Here is a 15,984-nt window from a genome sequence, read left to right on the forward strand (position 1 = left end):
AGTACTTAAACTCTTAAATGCATTTAATGACTTTCCCAGATTATTTCATTTGGACCAAAGCCAACACATAAAATGTGAAACACATTTTACTTTTGTGTAAGGAAAACCCTTGTCTTTCAGGGTTTGATTTTGTTTTATTTCATTTCATATATATATATATATATATATATATATATATATATATATATGTTATAGCATCAAAAAAAAATGAAAGCTCTATCATTAAAGAGAGATGTTGAGAGCGAGTTTGGTAACATAGCAAACATAGCAGCGCTTGCAAGATTTTCTAGACTGTTCTGGTCGTGGGGTGCTCTGACAGAGAAATTCCCGAGTCTTCTGAAGCTCGCTGACCTTGTCCTACCGTTGCTGTTGTACATGGTTGAGCCGTAGGCCAGCAAACCCAGAACAACCGGTTCACTTTCAGTGGCTTCTCATTAAGTCTACCCTGAATGTGGAGTCAAAGGCTTTCTTAAGGAATAGGGAGTACCATTGGCAGCTGAAAAATCGGAGAATATCCATGTTGTCTAAAAGATCTCAAGATAGTCATCTGGGTCCAAACCCTTCCTTTCAGATCAAGGAGCTAGAACCCCAAGAAATAACAGTTCTGTCATGAAAATCCAGCCCCACTCCTAACCCAATCCGCCCCTCCACATGCTTTAACTCTTACCAAATAATGAAGGCAATGGAAAACCAAAGCTCCTTCTCAAATCGCCAAATAACCTGCACAATTTAATTATCTTACAGTCATACATTGGCATACACCATAAAATTCAAACCACTGAAAAGACAGCTTTAGAGCCTGACAACCCTGCCCCCCCCTTTCCACTAAATCCTAATTTCACTTGCAGATGGAGATAAATGCTCATTTTAGTAGTTCTGTGTTAATAAATAAGTCTGTAAGGATTTATGTCGAATGATAATGAGACCCCCTGAGATTTTCAGTAATTTACAGCAGTTAGATTTTTGTTTGTTGTTTAATTTGTTCACTGATATTTTCTTTCTTTTTCTTCTCAAGTAGATTTACAATGATTGTCTTAGTAGTTGCTCTGGCTTTTAGCTTTAACTGAACATAGCATTAATTATCCAACTTTAACTGAACATAGCATTAATTATTATGATTATTATCCTTATCTGATATTAATTTATGAGACTACCAGTGAGAAAACCGTAGGAACTCCTAGAGACTAAGACTTTGGTTTTTCAAACCCTTAACTTTTGTTTTTCTCTGTGTGGCTCTAGTTTACTTTTTAAATCCTTTTACATATCAGCTCATTGAGAAGTCAATGAAATCAACCATATTTTCCCTTCAAATTATAACCTTTAGTCTTCTCAACCACCAAGTGTTATCTGCAACACTAACTTTATTTTTTTTTTTGAAAGATTTTATTTATTTATTTGACAGAGAGATTACAAGTAGGCAGAGAGGCAGGCAGAGAGAGAGAGGAGGAATCAGGCTCCCTGCTGAGCAGAGAGCCCGATGTGGGACTCGATCCCAGGACCCTGAGATCATAACCCACTGAGCCACCCAGGCGCCCAACACTAACTTTAGAAGAAGGAGTATGAAAACCACAAGATAGGGACGCCTGGTGGCTCAGTAGTTAAGTGTCTGCCTTCTGCTCAGGTCATGATCCCAGAGCCCTGGTATTGAGCCCTGCATCCGGTTCCTGGCCCAGCAGGAAGCCTGCTTCTCCCTCTCCCACTCCCCCTGCTTGTGTTTCTTCTCTTGCTGTGTCTCTCTCTGCCAAATAAATAAATAAAATCTTTAAAAAAAAAAAAACCAAAACAAACAAACAAAAAAAACCCACTACAAGACACCCTTACACACCTATTGAAATGGCCAAGACCTAAAACTCTGACAATCCCAAATGCTGACAGGGATGTGGAGCAACAGAACTCTCAACCAATGCTGATAGAAATGCAATACAGTACAGTCACCTTCGAAGACAGTTTGGCAGTTACAAAACCCAACATACTCTTATCCTATCATCCAGCAATCATGCTCCTTGGTATCTCTCTATATTTATGTCCACACAAAACCTGCACAAGGATATTTATAGCAGCTTTATTCACACTAGCTAAAACTTGGAAGGAGCCAAGATGTTCTCCAGTAGGTGAATAAATGGCTAAATAAAGTGGTATATTGAGACAAGGGAATGTTATTCAGCACTAAAAAAAAAAAAAAAAAGAGCTATCACTCCATGCAAAAACATGGAAGAAACTTAAATGCATATTACTAAGTAGAAGAAGCTAATCTGAAAAGGCTACATACTGTAGGATTCCAACTATATGACACTCTGGAAGAGGCAAAATTATGGATTAGTTTTAGATCTTAAAAGATCGGGGGTTGCCGAAGGGGATACAGCATGAATAGATAGAGCACAGATGATTTTTAAGGCGGTGATAATACTCTACAATTATAGATACATGTCAATGTCGTTATACATGTGTCCAAACCCATGGAATATACAAAACCAAGGGTGAGACCTAATGAAAACTATGGTCTTTGGGTGATTATGATATGTCAGTAGAGGTTCATCAATTGTAACACGTGTACTACTTTAGTGAGTGATACTGAAAACAAGGTAGGCTATGCATGTGTGGGGGTAAGGTGTATGGGAAAGGTCTGTCCCATCTTTTCCATAGAATTGTACACCTAAAACTGCTCTTTAAAAAAATTCAATTTATTTTTAAATTATTTTAAATAATTAAAAATTAATTTTTAAAAGAAAAATAAAGAGGGGCACCTGGTGGCTGAGTCAGTGAAGCATCTGACTCTTGATTTCAGTTCAGGTCATGATCTCAAGGTCGTGAGATCAAACCCCACATCAGGTTCCACACTGAGTATGGAGCATGCTTAAGATTCTCTCTCTTTCCCCTTCTGCTTCTCCCTACCCCACTCGCATGCTCTCTCTTTCTTTCTAAGAAAGAAAGCAAGAAAGAGAGAGAGAGAAGGGAAGAGGAAAAAAGAAAGAGAGAAAAAGAAAGAATATCCAATTATTTCAGAAGTCAAGAATATTTTGCCCAATTTCAATTTCTACAATTAGCTAAATTTTCTTAGAAATTTTGAAATTGGATACATAGTCATTTCCAACCCTATCTATCTTTTCTTCTAGCTTAATCTTAAAAACAAAAGAAACACATGTTTAGAACATGCCAGTCTCATCTTATTGAAAAAACTTACATATAAAAATCAGTCTAAATAATATAAAATTATTAAATTTTATACTGACTTTAAAAGTAAATTTATTTTCTATCAAGAATAATAATTCTAGAGTCATGGTTGGTATTAACCTATTTTATCCCAATTGTTACAAGACTAGCTATCATAATGGTTCTCTGAGCCCTTTTCCAATTTGGCTTTGGGTCTTTGTCCCACAGCCTTCTTATACTATCTAAATAATCAAGAGTATAAATTAAGATATAAGTACCTAGCTCTGTCCCACTTTCTGTTGAGCAGGTTGTAAAAGGAAATGTAAATGGACATGCAGAACTGGCCAGGCCTACTGCCCCTAAACCCCAAAGGTTTCTCCTTGAAGGTAGGACTGAAAGCCTATAACCAGAGACTCACATGCAATAATAGTGCAATTAATGCAATTTCGTTTTGGTTATCACTCAGCTCCTATAAGACATCTTTCATTTTGGTTATCACTCAGCTCCTATAAGACATCTTTCATTTTGGTTATCACTCAGCTCCTATAAGACATCTTTCTTTTTATGGAATTAGGATGCAGTTGGTCTGAGCCAACATTCTAAGAAATTAGGTAATAATTTTGATGTTTGCTTAGGAGCATGCTATGGACCGGACTATATCCCTCCTAAATTTACGTGTTAAAGCCCTACCCTGCAGTCTGATTGTATTTTGAGATAGGGCTTTTAGGAGGTAATTAAGGTTAAATGAGATCATCAGGGTGGCATGCTAATCCAGGATGACTGGTGACCAAGATGATTGGTGACAGAGGAAGAGATCTCTTTGTCTCTTTCTCCCTCTCTATGCACCAGCAAAAACCGTGTGAGGAGGACAGGTCAAGAAGGCAGTCACCCGCATGCCAGAAAGAGAGCCTCACCAGGACCAAAATGGACTGGCGCCTTCATCTTGGACTTCCAGCTTCCAGAACTATGAGAAAATAAATTTCTGTCATTTAATCCATCCAGCCCATGGTACTCTGGTACGGCAGCCCAAGCAGACTAAAACAGGGCACAAGCTGAAAACTACAAAGTGCCAGGAAGAAAAAGGGAGGCACCACCTAGAGCAAAGATAAATGATACAGAACCAGCTGATTTGTCCTCTTCTTGGATACGGCGCCCGCCAGTCATTCCTACTCCTTCCCTCTCAATTCTACCTTTTGATTTATCAGAGTGTATTTAAGGGGCATTAAAAATGGAAGAAAGTGCACAGCGCTCTGTTAGCGGAAAGTATGGATCATGAGCTCTATCATTATTGGCCCAGAATGGACACATTTTCGGTAAGCTTAAGGGAAAGCTTCCTATGCTGCTCCTGAAAGGCTATAAAAGAATAAGAAAATATCCAAATGGATAATCTGGATGACTCCAAGATCTATTTTCATGGTAATCCAAAGACACCTCCGGCCATGAATGCAAGAGGCAAGGATTCCAAGAGCCCTAATATTTTAGGACAGAACTACTTTTGTTGATTTTCAACTTTCTTTTTTTTTTAATAAAGATTTATTTAAAAGCCTAGTTCCATGGCATTGTGGTTAAGATGATGCAGAGTGTGCCATTGTTGCCTGTGAGAATTTTTTTAAAATGTGAGATTATCTTTCTTTTCCCATTTACTGTATCCTCTTCTTCAGGAATACAAATTGTTCCGGTTGTCCATTCTCTCGTCTACCTTCTTCCACCTCATTTATCTCTTTCTGATTTTCCTCCGAGAGGGTTTCTCAGTTTGGGATTCTCTCTCACCATTTCCATTTAATGTTTCCGGAGTGGATTTTAACTCTATCATTGGGTTTCTGGTTTACATGAGGTACTTCTTTAGTTTATTCTATGCTTTTCCCGTTGACCTTTTCTGCTCTCGTGGCCTCCTTTTCTGCTTTCGTGGCCTCCATCGTCTGTTTCATAGGGAGTTGTTTTCTGCCATTGCTCTGTGGATGCCAATTCCCAGGTCCTTTCTTCATGATGCTGGAGTGTTTCTTTCAGGGATGTGTGCTTGTCCTCTAAGGTTTCAGAGTTTCCTGTCACCTGTTCAGCAGTCTTTATTAGGACCTAAGCTGGATTTTTCCCTTATTCATTTTTGAATAAGATGAGACCCATTCTGATGTATTATTCAGTGAGAGTAGGCTTTGCACTTTGCCTTACTCTAGCGACATGGCTGACGGTAATTCTCAGACCTCCTGTTGGAGGAGAACTTGCTGGGCCTTCTCTTTCCAGGCATGGCCTAATGCAGCTCTGACTTACGGACCGTGCCTCCTCTCGCTCACACACTATCTGCTTTTCTGATGCTCTACACCAATGGAGTTACTTAAAAACTTCCATTGTCAGCAGGCTCTGCCCTCATGGTTTTTCAGGCTCTAGTGACTGATTATTTGTTGTATCAAGGACTGGCAAGCACATAGCAAAGTGTCTCTAGAGTTGCCTTCATGTGTCTCTTCTGAACCCAGTAAATAAGCCAAATGCCCAGTACAACTGCTGAAAATTCTGATTTTAAGGAGCTCTAACTTTAGGAGAAATAAATCAAATTTAGGAGGATGAAATCAACACTTCTTTGTGACATAAATAGGGTCTGGGTGAACACACTTCAGGTTATCTTTGCTGCACTAAAGCATAAAATCACTAAAATGTACATAACTTCACAAATAGGTAAAGAGAGCTGGATGTTCAGGATTTTATGAGCTTACGGTTACGAGTTAATGTTTCTGAATCATAAAACGGATGCAAATTCAGGGGCCACCTGGGTGGCTCAGTCGGTTCAGCATCTGACTTCAGCTAAGATCATGGTTTCAGGGTACTGGAATCAAATCCCGAAACGGGCTCCTTGCTCAGCAGAGAGCCTGCTTCTCCCTCTCCCTTTGCCCACCCCCCTACTCATGCTCTCTTAAAAAAAAAAAAAAAAAAATGATGCAAATTCAGGAATGTCTTTATCACTTTGCATCAAAAGCACAACCTGCAGAACTGTACATACATTTGCAGGGCCTGGAGCAAGGACACCAAGAACAAACAGTCCACAGCCCACAGCTCTCTATATTGAGAAGTTATCATTCATGGTAATAAACATATATAAAATGTTTCCGATCATCCAACCTTGACAAATGTGCCCCCTTAATCACCTGGAGGACAAGATATGATTTTGAATTCTCTGACTCCTCGGAGTCTGCTATCAGCAGAGGGTGGCCTGGGGAGAAGTGCCCTGCCCCTGGCCCCCACTCCAGGCTCTGTCCTTGAACTCCAAGGGACAAAAGAGGAATGACTGTAGATGCATCAGCCTGTAAGCCAGCCCTGTTCCAACCTGCTCCCATTCCAGCAAACAGCGCCCCACACCATGAAGAAGGGTCTAGACCCTTCTAAGGGACCCTAGAAACAGGTTTGGAGCCATTTGGGCAGAGAAAATGGGGGTCTCAGGCCCCCAGCTTGGAGGCCAGGCTCAGGGTGGCTCAACAACTCCTTGTCCCATGAGGCCAGAGGAGGGCCAAGTAGGGCTAAAATCATATTTCAGTTTTTAAAGCCAATTATGTATAAAATATTTCCATGCCAGACTCTAATACTTTTAAATTAAAAAGTAGTATGATGGGTGGCATTGGGGGAAATAGCATTAATTGCACTATTATTGCATGTGAGTCCCTGGTTATAGGCTCTCAGAAAGTATCTTATTTAATCTTCAAAATTAACTCTCCTGGATAAAATTATCGTCTTCATTTTACAAACACAGAGACTGGGGCACAGAAAAGTCAAGGAAAGTGTTCCTGTCCACAGAACAATATGAAGCGAAGTCAGGATTTGAATCTCAAGCCTATCTGCTTGCAAAATTTGCTTTCCTTCTTTCCATTCCCCTCATCTGTGCTAGAAGATTTTTCTGCCTCCATCATATTTCTTGCCATCTTATTTCTGCCTCTGTTTCAGAATCCAGCACTAGAACTGATTTCTTACTACACAGCATAGTTGCATATTTTTGTCTTACAAAAATGTCCATACAATGTTGGTGGAAATATCTGCTTCTGAAACATTTCTTAAACATTGGTGGAAATGTCTGCTTCTTAAACATTTCTTTAACGTTCTTCTGAGTTTTTTTCTATGCCTTAACTCATTTAACCTTCCCAACAACTCTAGCTCCAGTTTTAAAGATGAGGAACTCTAAAGCACACAGAGATCAACACATTTCCCCAAGGTCACATGGCTAGCGATGAAAGAGCGGAGGTTCAGTCTGGCCTCTCAACCCCTGGGCTTGGCTGCCTCTTGTCAGGGTTACAGTTCCACACGACTGCATAGTGGCAGGAAACCACTGCATTTACCAAGTTCACACATTCCAGCCATAGTTAGGTCTTTAACCTGGGAGAGTTCATCAACTGACAGAATGAAATATCATCAGGCCTGATTTTTTTTTCAGCTTCCTCCATCTCAGTTATCTCTGTCTTGACTCTCTTTTTTGCTGCAGGCCCAGCCAGCCAGGAGACCCAGGCACCACAAAAAATACAAGGAGAAACATCAAAATTCTGGTTCCTGGACTCCCTCCAAGTTCTGACTTCCTTCTGCTCTCTTCCGATGGCTTCAGGTCCCAGCATCCTGCATTTGTTGATACCTTTGGCTCTTACAACCTGGCCCCTCCTTCTCACCTTACCTCAGTTGGGATGGGGCATGTGACCTCACTCCACTTTCCTTCTGCAGGGCTGGCCTCTCCATAGCTCCCTTTTCGGACCTCCTGGAGGTTCCACTGCGTCCCTGGGCGAAGGCTCCGTGTCCTGTGCTTACCCAGAACAACTACTATACCCCAGCATCTACACTACTCCCCAGACTGACGTATTTGAGAAGACCATAAGGAAATTTGGGCGGCTCATCTGTTCTGACACAAGACTTGGAGAAATAGATTTTGTACCTGGAATTTTTCCATTCTCTCCACTTCCCTGTGACTTGCATCCAACACTAGCATCAGTGATTGAGAATGATTTCCACTTTTACATGTTTTTCTTCAATTGCTAATTCTGACAATTGGAAATTGCCCCATATTTACGTGACCTATCTCAAGTTCTCTCCCAAAAGAAACTGGTATGTTTAGGTTACATGACCATATGCATATCTCAGAGATATTTCAACATCTGGCCCTATTTTGCAAAGGCTTAGTTTTGCAAGCTACACAAGCTACACCAGAAGGAATGCATTTGAACACATAAGGCCATGGATATCTATGAGAAAACCACATCAGTGGGACTGTTAAACTTGTTGTTTAAGTAAACATTAAGAATGTGACAAATTGCTAATTTCCTATGAAGGTTCATAAAATTCCAATGGAGAACGCTGGGTTGGGGATAGAAGGGGGAGTAGAAAAATAGCAGTGGTTCCCTAACCTCAGGGACTCCTGCTATCTAATTTTGAATGAAAATGTTGATATCACCTGTTGGCTGAGAAGTTATCACTGGCCTTTATCTCCATTCCTCTTACTTGAAGACTCCTTTTCGAGATGTGTCCTATAGAGACTGTAGGTCACACCGATATGCGGATGGAAAGAACAAGGCCTTTTACCCGAGGGAAGTTAGAAATATCTAACTGAAATCTAATGCATTGGAAAGACTTTGTCTTCATTACCAGAAAAACAAGAGATAATGGGGACCATAAAATAATCAGAGAATTCGGGGAAAGCAGTGACAATATCTGGGTACAACACAGTAGAGATCTCTAATCTTAAATATATAATCCTGAACCTGTAACATGCCCCTTGCCTAATCACTCTTTGTCATTTCAGCTTAAAATCCAGATTTCAAATTCCTGAGTAGCTCTTTAATGGAACACGGATCTCCAATGTATTCACATTCTTTGTGAATGCACTTTATAATGCTGTTTTTATACAATATAGATATATTTTAATGATTTCATAATTTGAAGACTTCTACTAGTTTAGGTACTTTAGAAGATCTTATTAAAATAAGAGGCATGTATTTATTGACATATTCATATTTTGGCTTGTTTAAATGGCCCATATACATTTTGTGCCTTAGAAAGACAAGGTTTGCAGTTTTTTAAAAATAAATCTCAGGACTTCTTGAAGAAAAAGATGATTCCAGGTCTAGGGCAAGAACTAGGGAAATAAGTCTGGAACACCTTGTCATACCAATGGGAAAGAAGTTATGCTAAGATCGTGTCAAAAGGACTGAGGAGCTAACTTGAAGACGCTCCCCAATGGCCAAAGATAAAAGAGTTACAGAAATGCTTGCTAATTACTGTTGCATGATACCAGGAAATTAACTCGTAATTTCGAAACTGGTTAAGTAAAGAGTAAGAAGCATTTATGCTGCCTTTTTTCTTTTTTTAATAAAAACTGGGTACTACTGGTAACCAGTCAATAAATGCTGGGTTTCTCTATATTGAAAGTATTCCCGCCCATACATGAGGTGATGGATACAGAAAATCACCAATTTGGAACTCTTAATGGACTGTTTCTTAGGTTCTTGAGCATCAAGTGGCAACCAGAATCACAAAAAGCGACCCAGTCAGACAGTATGTCTGTATGGCCAATGAAAGGACTCAATATCACTTTGAAAGTAGTTGTGTTCCCCTGCCCCCCGCCCCCCAAATAACCACCTGAACCCCTTCAAGGGGAAAAATTCAATCACTAGATTAGAGATAATACAGAGGACATGGGGACATGATAAACTAGACCACAGGTATGCAAATAGCAAACTCCAGACTGTGGGAAGTGTGGAAAGACCGACAACACACATCAATGCATAAAATTTCAAAGGGGGGCGGGGGGAAAGATAAAGATGGAAATGAAATTGACATATAGGATATATCAGCCAATGGCAAAGTGTGAACCTTATTTAGATTCTGAAACATCCCTAGATGGATATTCGATAATTAAGAAATTCTTGTTAAGTTTTTAGTGTGATAATGACATGGTGGTTATGTTTTTCTTTCTTTCTTTTTTTTTTTTTTAAAGAATTACTTCTCTTTTAGAGATATATACCAAAATGTTTACAGATGAAATGATGTATCTGGGATTTGCTTCAAATTCATACAGGGTGAAGAAAGTGAATCAGAGCACACACACAGAATTGCCTTGATGTCCTCACTGGTGGGGCTCGATGATGGGGTTGATCACCTCTTTCTATTCTGTGCATGTTCAAAATTCTTCATAACAAAAAGCTACAAACAAAACCAAAGTTCATAGACATCCCTTTGTTTATATTCTACTCTCAAGGTTTAACCAGTTTTAAATATTTTAAGGGAAGAAATTTATCAGGACTAACTTTAAAAAACTGGCATATATTCATGATCTAGACTTAATACTTGTAAAAACCAGTCTGTTTTTCTAGGGAAAAGAGGAAGTAAAGGGACAGATCGTCTTTATTTTATTTTATTTGTTTACGTTCCCATTTACTTTGCCAATATTTCATCTGTACTCATGAGGGTTGCTGACATTGAATGGAAAGTCATTCTGTACAAGACTGTATTCCTATAGTTCTTTAATTAGGTACATCATTGTTTTAACAGGACAGAAGTTTACCAACATATAGATACCAGCTGCCTGTTTACTAAAGGTAACCAGGTAAAAAACAAAACCAAAACTCTCTCCTGCCTATACTACATAAGCCATTTTCTTTTTAAGATTTTATTTACTTATTTGTCAGAGAGAGAGAGAGAGGACAAGCAGAAGGAGCAGCAGGCAGAGGGTTCAGCAGGCTCCCTGCTGAACAAGGAAGGAGTCCTATGCTGAACTCGATCCCATACTCTGGGATAATGACCAAAGCCCAGGGCAGACACTTAACCAACTAAGTCACCCAGGCATCCCACGAAGAAGCCATTTTTTAATTCTAGTATGCAGGGGCACCTGGGTGGCTCAGAGGGTTAAGCCTCTGCCTTTGGCTCAGGTCATGGTCTCAGGGTCCTGGGATCCAGCCCTGCATTGGGCTTTCTGCTTAGCAGGGAGCCTGCTTCCCCCCCTCTCTGTCTGCCTCTCTGCCTACTTGTGATCTGTGTCTGTCAAATAAATAAATAAAATCTTAAATCTAGTATGCAAAATAAATTCTTCATTTAAGGACATTGGACTATTTCTACTGATTCACTTCTGAACAATCTTTAATTATACCTACATTACTAAAAATGATGTCGATTGTCCAACATCCCAGCCTGCCTTTTACCTTTTGCGTTCCATATCTTATTTTTTCCATTTTCTAAGATTTAATGTGACTTATCAATTTATTTGCTGTCTTATGTCAACAGGCTTTCAAAAAAACCCCATAAGACCTGCTAAAATACCAACCCTGTTGATTAAGAGGCAGGGTGATGACACATGGAAATACTAACTTCTTTTTAACCAGTTTAACAAAGTTTAATTTTTCCATGATTAAATAATTGCATTATTTTCCTCTCAAGGTGTTTATGACCCACTGTTTCTTCTTTGGGTCTCTGAAAATGATCCCTTCCTCACATCCCTAATCGGACACCCCACCATTCACCTGTTTCAGACCCAGATGTAAAGATTAGGATTCAGGGGCTGGGCGCCAGTGGAATGAGACCAAATTTTTCCCACAAGATCCTCAAACCAGGGAGGCCTGCATGATATACAACTCAGAATCGTTGTCCTTTAATTAAGGGATTTTTTTTTTTTCCCTCTGTGATTGTTTTGCAACAATATCAAAACATTTATGAAATGTTTATCCTTACAGATCCTGAAGTCCACTTTTCTTGAGTCATTGGCTCATTTTCAATTACTGAAATAACCAAAGAAAGAACAAACAAAACCAAACAAGTAAATGGAAAATACATTTTCTTCCTCCTCTTATTTCTCTAGTGCAGAGTCTGTTCTCATTTATGATAAATTTGTATCAAGGTCCCCCTTTCTTGTCTAAAATTGATAATTAAAAAAAAAAAAAAAAAACTTACCCAGAACAAGAAGTTGAAGATAAACATAGAATATTTTATACAGCCACTCACACCTGCCATGTCGGAAAACGATCAGGAATCCAGATGCCGTGAATGTAACTGTTCCTTGTAGGACTGTCCAGCGATATGCTCTGGAATAATTTGCCTGCAGAGATTTCTGTGCCCACGGCTTCAGAGTAGAAATAGAAAGCAGAGGAGGAGTGGAGGGGAATAATCCAGTTATTAAAGTGGATAAAAAATTAACCCACACATTTAAATATCACAAGGACTATCACTAGGCAAGTATGTTCTTTTGCTTGTCATGGCTCCTGGGGCACCCAGCCAGGATATTTATGATCCTTTCTCAAAAAACCTGCCTCCTCTAAAGTAAACAGATATCCAGTTAAGGAGTGGCGCTGGATCCGAGTGAGAGTGGCACGGCGATACGAGGTTGTTGGATTTCAGAAACCACAACTTGACTTCCTGCCCTCTGTTTCTACTATAAGGAAAGCAAGACTGTTTCGCTCTGACATAAAGGGACATTGTGTCTCAACTCGTTTTGCATTGCATTTTCTCGACAATGCAAGATTTCTCCTGGGGGCAATAGAATGCATTTGGAAATGTGCAAAATCTGAAGGCTTACCCCCCAGTCTCCTTTCATCCTGAACCCCAGAGTACTGGGAACAACCACGACATGCACCTGCCTTCCAAAGCTTCTAAACTCATTTCAAAACAAGTCGGGGAGCTGCTGTGAAGGCAGCACAGATACGGGAAGTGGGGAGGGAGAGACTGCCCTGCCTATGACAAGACCATTCAGCTTTTACCTTTATTTCTTTGCGGTATAAAGAGGGGGAAAATGCTCAGGAGTCACTTTCTGACTGCCTCATTGTGTTCATTTTATAATAGGTGGCCATTTTGATAGTTCAGTTTATTGTTAAGGCTGAAGTACTTCCCTTCCCCTGGTAAGTTACATCCAGCAACAGCTCCTCCCCACGGAACTCAGTTTCTGGATTCCTGGTCCTCTTAGACAAAGAAATTCAAAATGAGAAGGTGGTCACAGTTCAGTGACCATAGATTGTACAATTTGTTTCTAGTGCTAATAGAAGGCAGCTGTGGCAGGTAAAAGGCAAAATTCTCTGACCTAATCAGGGAGGTGTGGACTGCTTTTGTATAAACAATTTGGGTCATGCTCGTTTCCACATCCTGCCTCTAAAAGGGAGTTCTTGTGTCCCTAAAGAAAAGAACCCTATACTTCAAAATGTTTTAGGACAAAATAATTCTTTAAAATCTTCGTTAAGTTCTATACAATAAGCTAGCATGGACCTGTAAGAAACTGGGTCAGTTAAAAGAATCTTTTTCTACTTGTCACTGACATAGAAAGGTGCTCTTGAAAAATCCCGCTCCCTGAGTATAAACACAATGTATTTTTATTGTATCGGCATCAGTAATATTTAGTGTGAATGCCAAGTTCAGGATTAGTTCAAAAATAATGGCTTCATATTTAAATAATTGTGAAAATTGTTGGAGTCCTATGCTGTTTCCTCCAGAAAATGGAAATAATTTCACAAACTTCTACTGAGATATTAATGTGGATAGGATTATCAGATGCTGAAAGAAGAAACTGGTTTGGACTGAGTGAAAAACCAAAATGGATTTGAAGTCCTAGAAATGGTTATCAGCTAGAGGAAAAAATTAAAAAAACAAACAAAAAAAATCAACCCTATAGATAAAAATGCTGTTTTGTGGACAAGAATGTATTGAGTACTTACCAAAATTCAGTTTAGAATACATTCTTAAAAAAATATAGTCTTTAATTAAATCACTAATGAACTCCGAAACACAAAAATCAATGGATGCATTTTATAGAGAAATTCCTTTTTGTAGAAGATTCCAACATTCAATTCAAAATCTAAATGAAACAGTTCATTCCTCTGAATTCCTATCCCAGTAAATTTTGTAATCACACAACATTTACCAAAGTTAATACTGTGGAGTCCCTTTGTATTCCTCTTTCTTTCTTGTCTGGTATCCAATCATTTCCCACAGTCCGCTGAGCTCCTAAATTTCCTTCAAATCTGGTTCCTCCATCTCTCCTTTAGCTACTGTCATTATTCAACCTATTACCCTCTCTCATTCCATAAGAACCTTAGTTTCCCTGTCAGTCTCTTCCCCCTCCGTCTGCCTTAGCACTCCAGAATTTTCTTTTTCATTCTGTAAATCTCTTCATAAATATTTGTTGATTATGTGATTCCCCTAATTAAAAACCAATTAAAGGATGGCTTCCTGTCACCTACAGGATATGTTCCAGACTTCTTAGGATAGCTCTGATAGCACAGGGTAGGTAGGCATGCCTCTACCCCCCTCTCAGAACTTTCTCCCATTCCTCTCTCCCTGGTAGCTTCTATCTATCCGGTAACCAGTATCCATATCCATGAAATTGAAATTGATTCACAGGACCAGAATATTTCTTGGGATTTTATGACTCTGTGTTGTGTCACCAAGTTCTGGGAACTACCAACATGTTACTCTTCACCTTTCTCAAAAGATCAATTGTCAAGTAAGGAAAAATAGTTTATTTCAGAACTTGTCAGAATCCTAAATTGTGGTGCGCCTGGGTGGCTCAGTGGGTTAAAGCCTCTGCCTTCCGCTCAGGTCATGATCTCAGGGTCCTGGGATTGAGCCCCGAATAGGGCTCTCTGCTCAACAGGGAGCCTGCCTCTCCCTCTCTCTATGCCTGCCTCTCTGCCTACTTGTGATTTCTGTCTGTCAAATAAATAAATAAAATCTTAAAAAAAAAAAAAAGAATCCTAAATTGCTGATATTCTAGCAGGTGACAAAATACATAGCAATTCCCAAATGAATGGGACCCCAGAAAGTATTTTTGAAAGGCATATCTTTGAACCAGTGTTACAGCACTTACTTATAGAAATGCTGATCTAGACGAACATCCACATTTTGCATATAAAAAAAAGTGAAGTCCAAGGAGATTCAATAGCCCAACTCCACAAAACTGGCTAAGGACGGAGCTCTTTAGCTCTAGACTAGAGATCTCATGATGATCAGATATCATGACAGACAGATATCATGGACAGACAGTATTCTGTCCACTTGTACCAACTATATCTTGTGTTATATAATGTGATTATAAGATGAGTCAGTTACCACCTTAGATCTTGAGAAGTTGTTCTATGCAGATATTTAACAGTGGGAGGGAGGAGGGAGGGAGGGGCTGGGGAGTGTCAATAATATATCAGACCCAGTGAAATGCCAGGCCAGGAACGAGAGGCGATGGAGGGTAGGATATTGCAGGAAATGACACTGAAGAAAAGTCTAATAAATTAGACAAAGGTTTCCTAATGCTCCCATTGTGCCAAGTATTATCACTCGTACTAATTCATTCAGATCCAGTTAATCATGAACATTCTCCATAAAGTGGTAATAGTAAACTAGGTGTTGATAGCAGTATGGGGACCCTGGTAGGGAGAAGAGAGAGAAATTCCTTGTGTTCAGAGTAAAGGGCCTGAATAAAGCCATAGGTACCTTACATGAAATATAACATTTTCTCTCAGTCATCAAACAAATCAGGCATACATTTGGGACTTGAACCAGCAAGCAAACATAAAAAGGAGGTTCATTTTTCACCATGATATCATGTTTCCCTCCACAAGATACTTCATATCTTCACAAATGTATGAAATACATTTGTGAGATATAGCAGTTTGCAAAACAAGATTAAAAACCCTAGCCCTCATGGGAAATTATATACAATATATATACAAAGATATTTCGGGTAACTAGATTTTGGAAACAAAAATATAAAGAGAAAGTTATCGTCCCACTACAATGTGAATATAAACAGATGCTCTTTATTATTATTTAAAGATAATTAGCATATCCAGATAACTTGCCGTTTAGTCATTCATTCGACAAACATTTATTGAACACCTACTATATTCT

General features: G+C 39.3%; 1 protein-coding gene across 1 annotated transcript in view; it reads right to left on the reverse strand.

Moving 5' to 3' along the window:
- The window catches only part of TSPAN8 (tetraspanin 8), a 31,115-nt gene extending 18,686 nt beyond the window's left edge, over positions 1-12,429 (reverse strand). Inside the window, exon 1 of the mRNA XM_059186326.1 lies at positions 12,049-12,429. Within this exon, the coding sequence (XP_059042309.1) occupies positions 12,049-12,108 (60 nt within the window). The 5' untranslated portion in view covers positions 12,109-12,429. The remainder of the gene's footprint in view (positions 1-12,048) is intronic.
- Positions 12,430-15,984: the final 3,555 nt, after the last annotated feature.

Source organism: Mustela lutreola, chromosome 8 (assembly GCF_030435805.1).
Source record: "Mustela lutreola isolate mMusLut2 chromosome 8, mMusLut2.pri, whole genome shotgun sequence".
Taxonomy (NCBI): Eukaryota; Metazoa; Chordata; class Mammalia; order Carnivora; family Mustelidae; genus Mustela; species Mustela lutreola.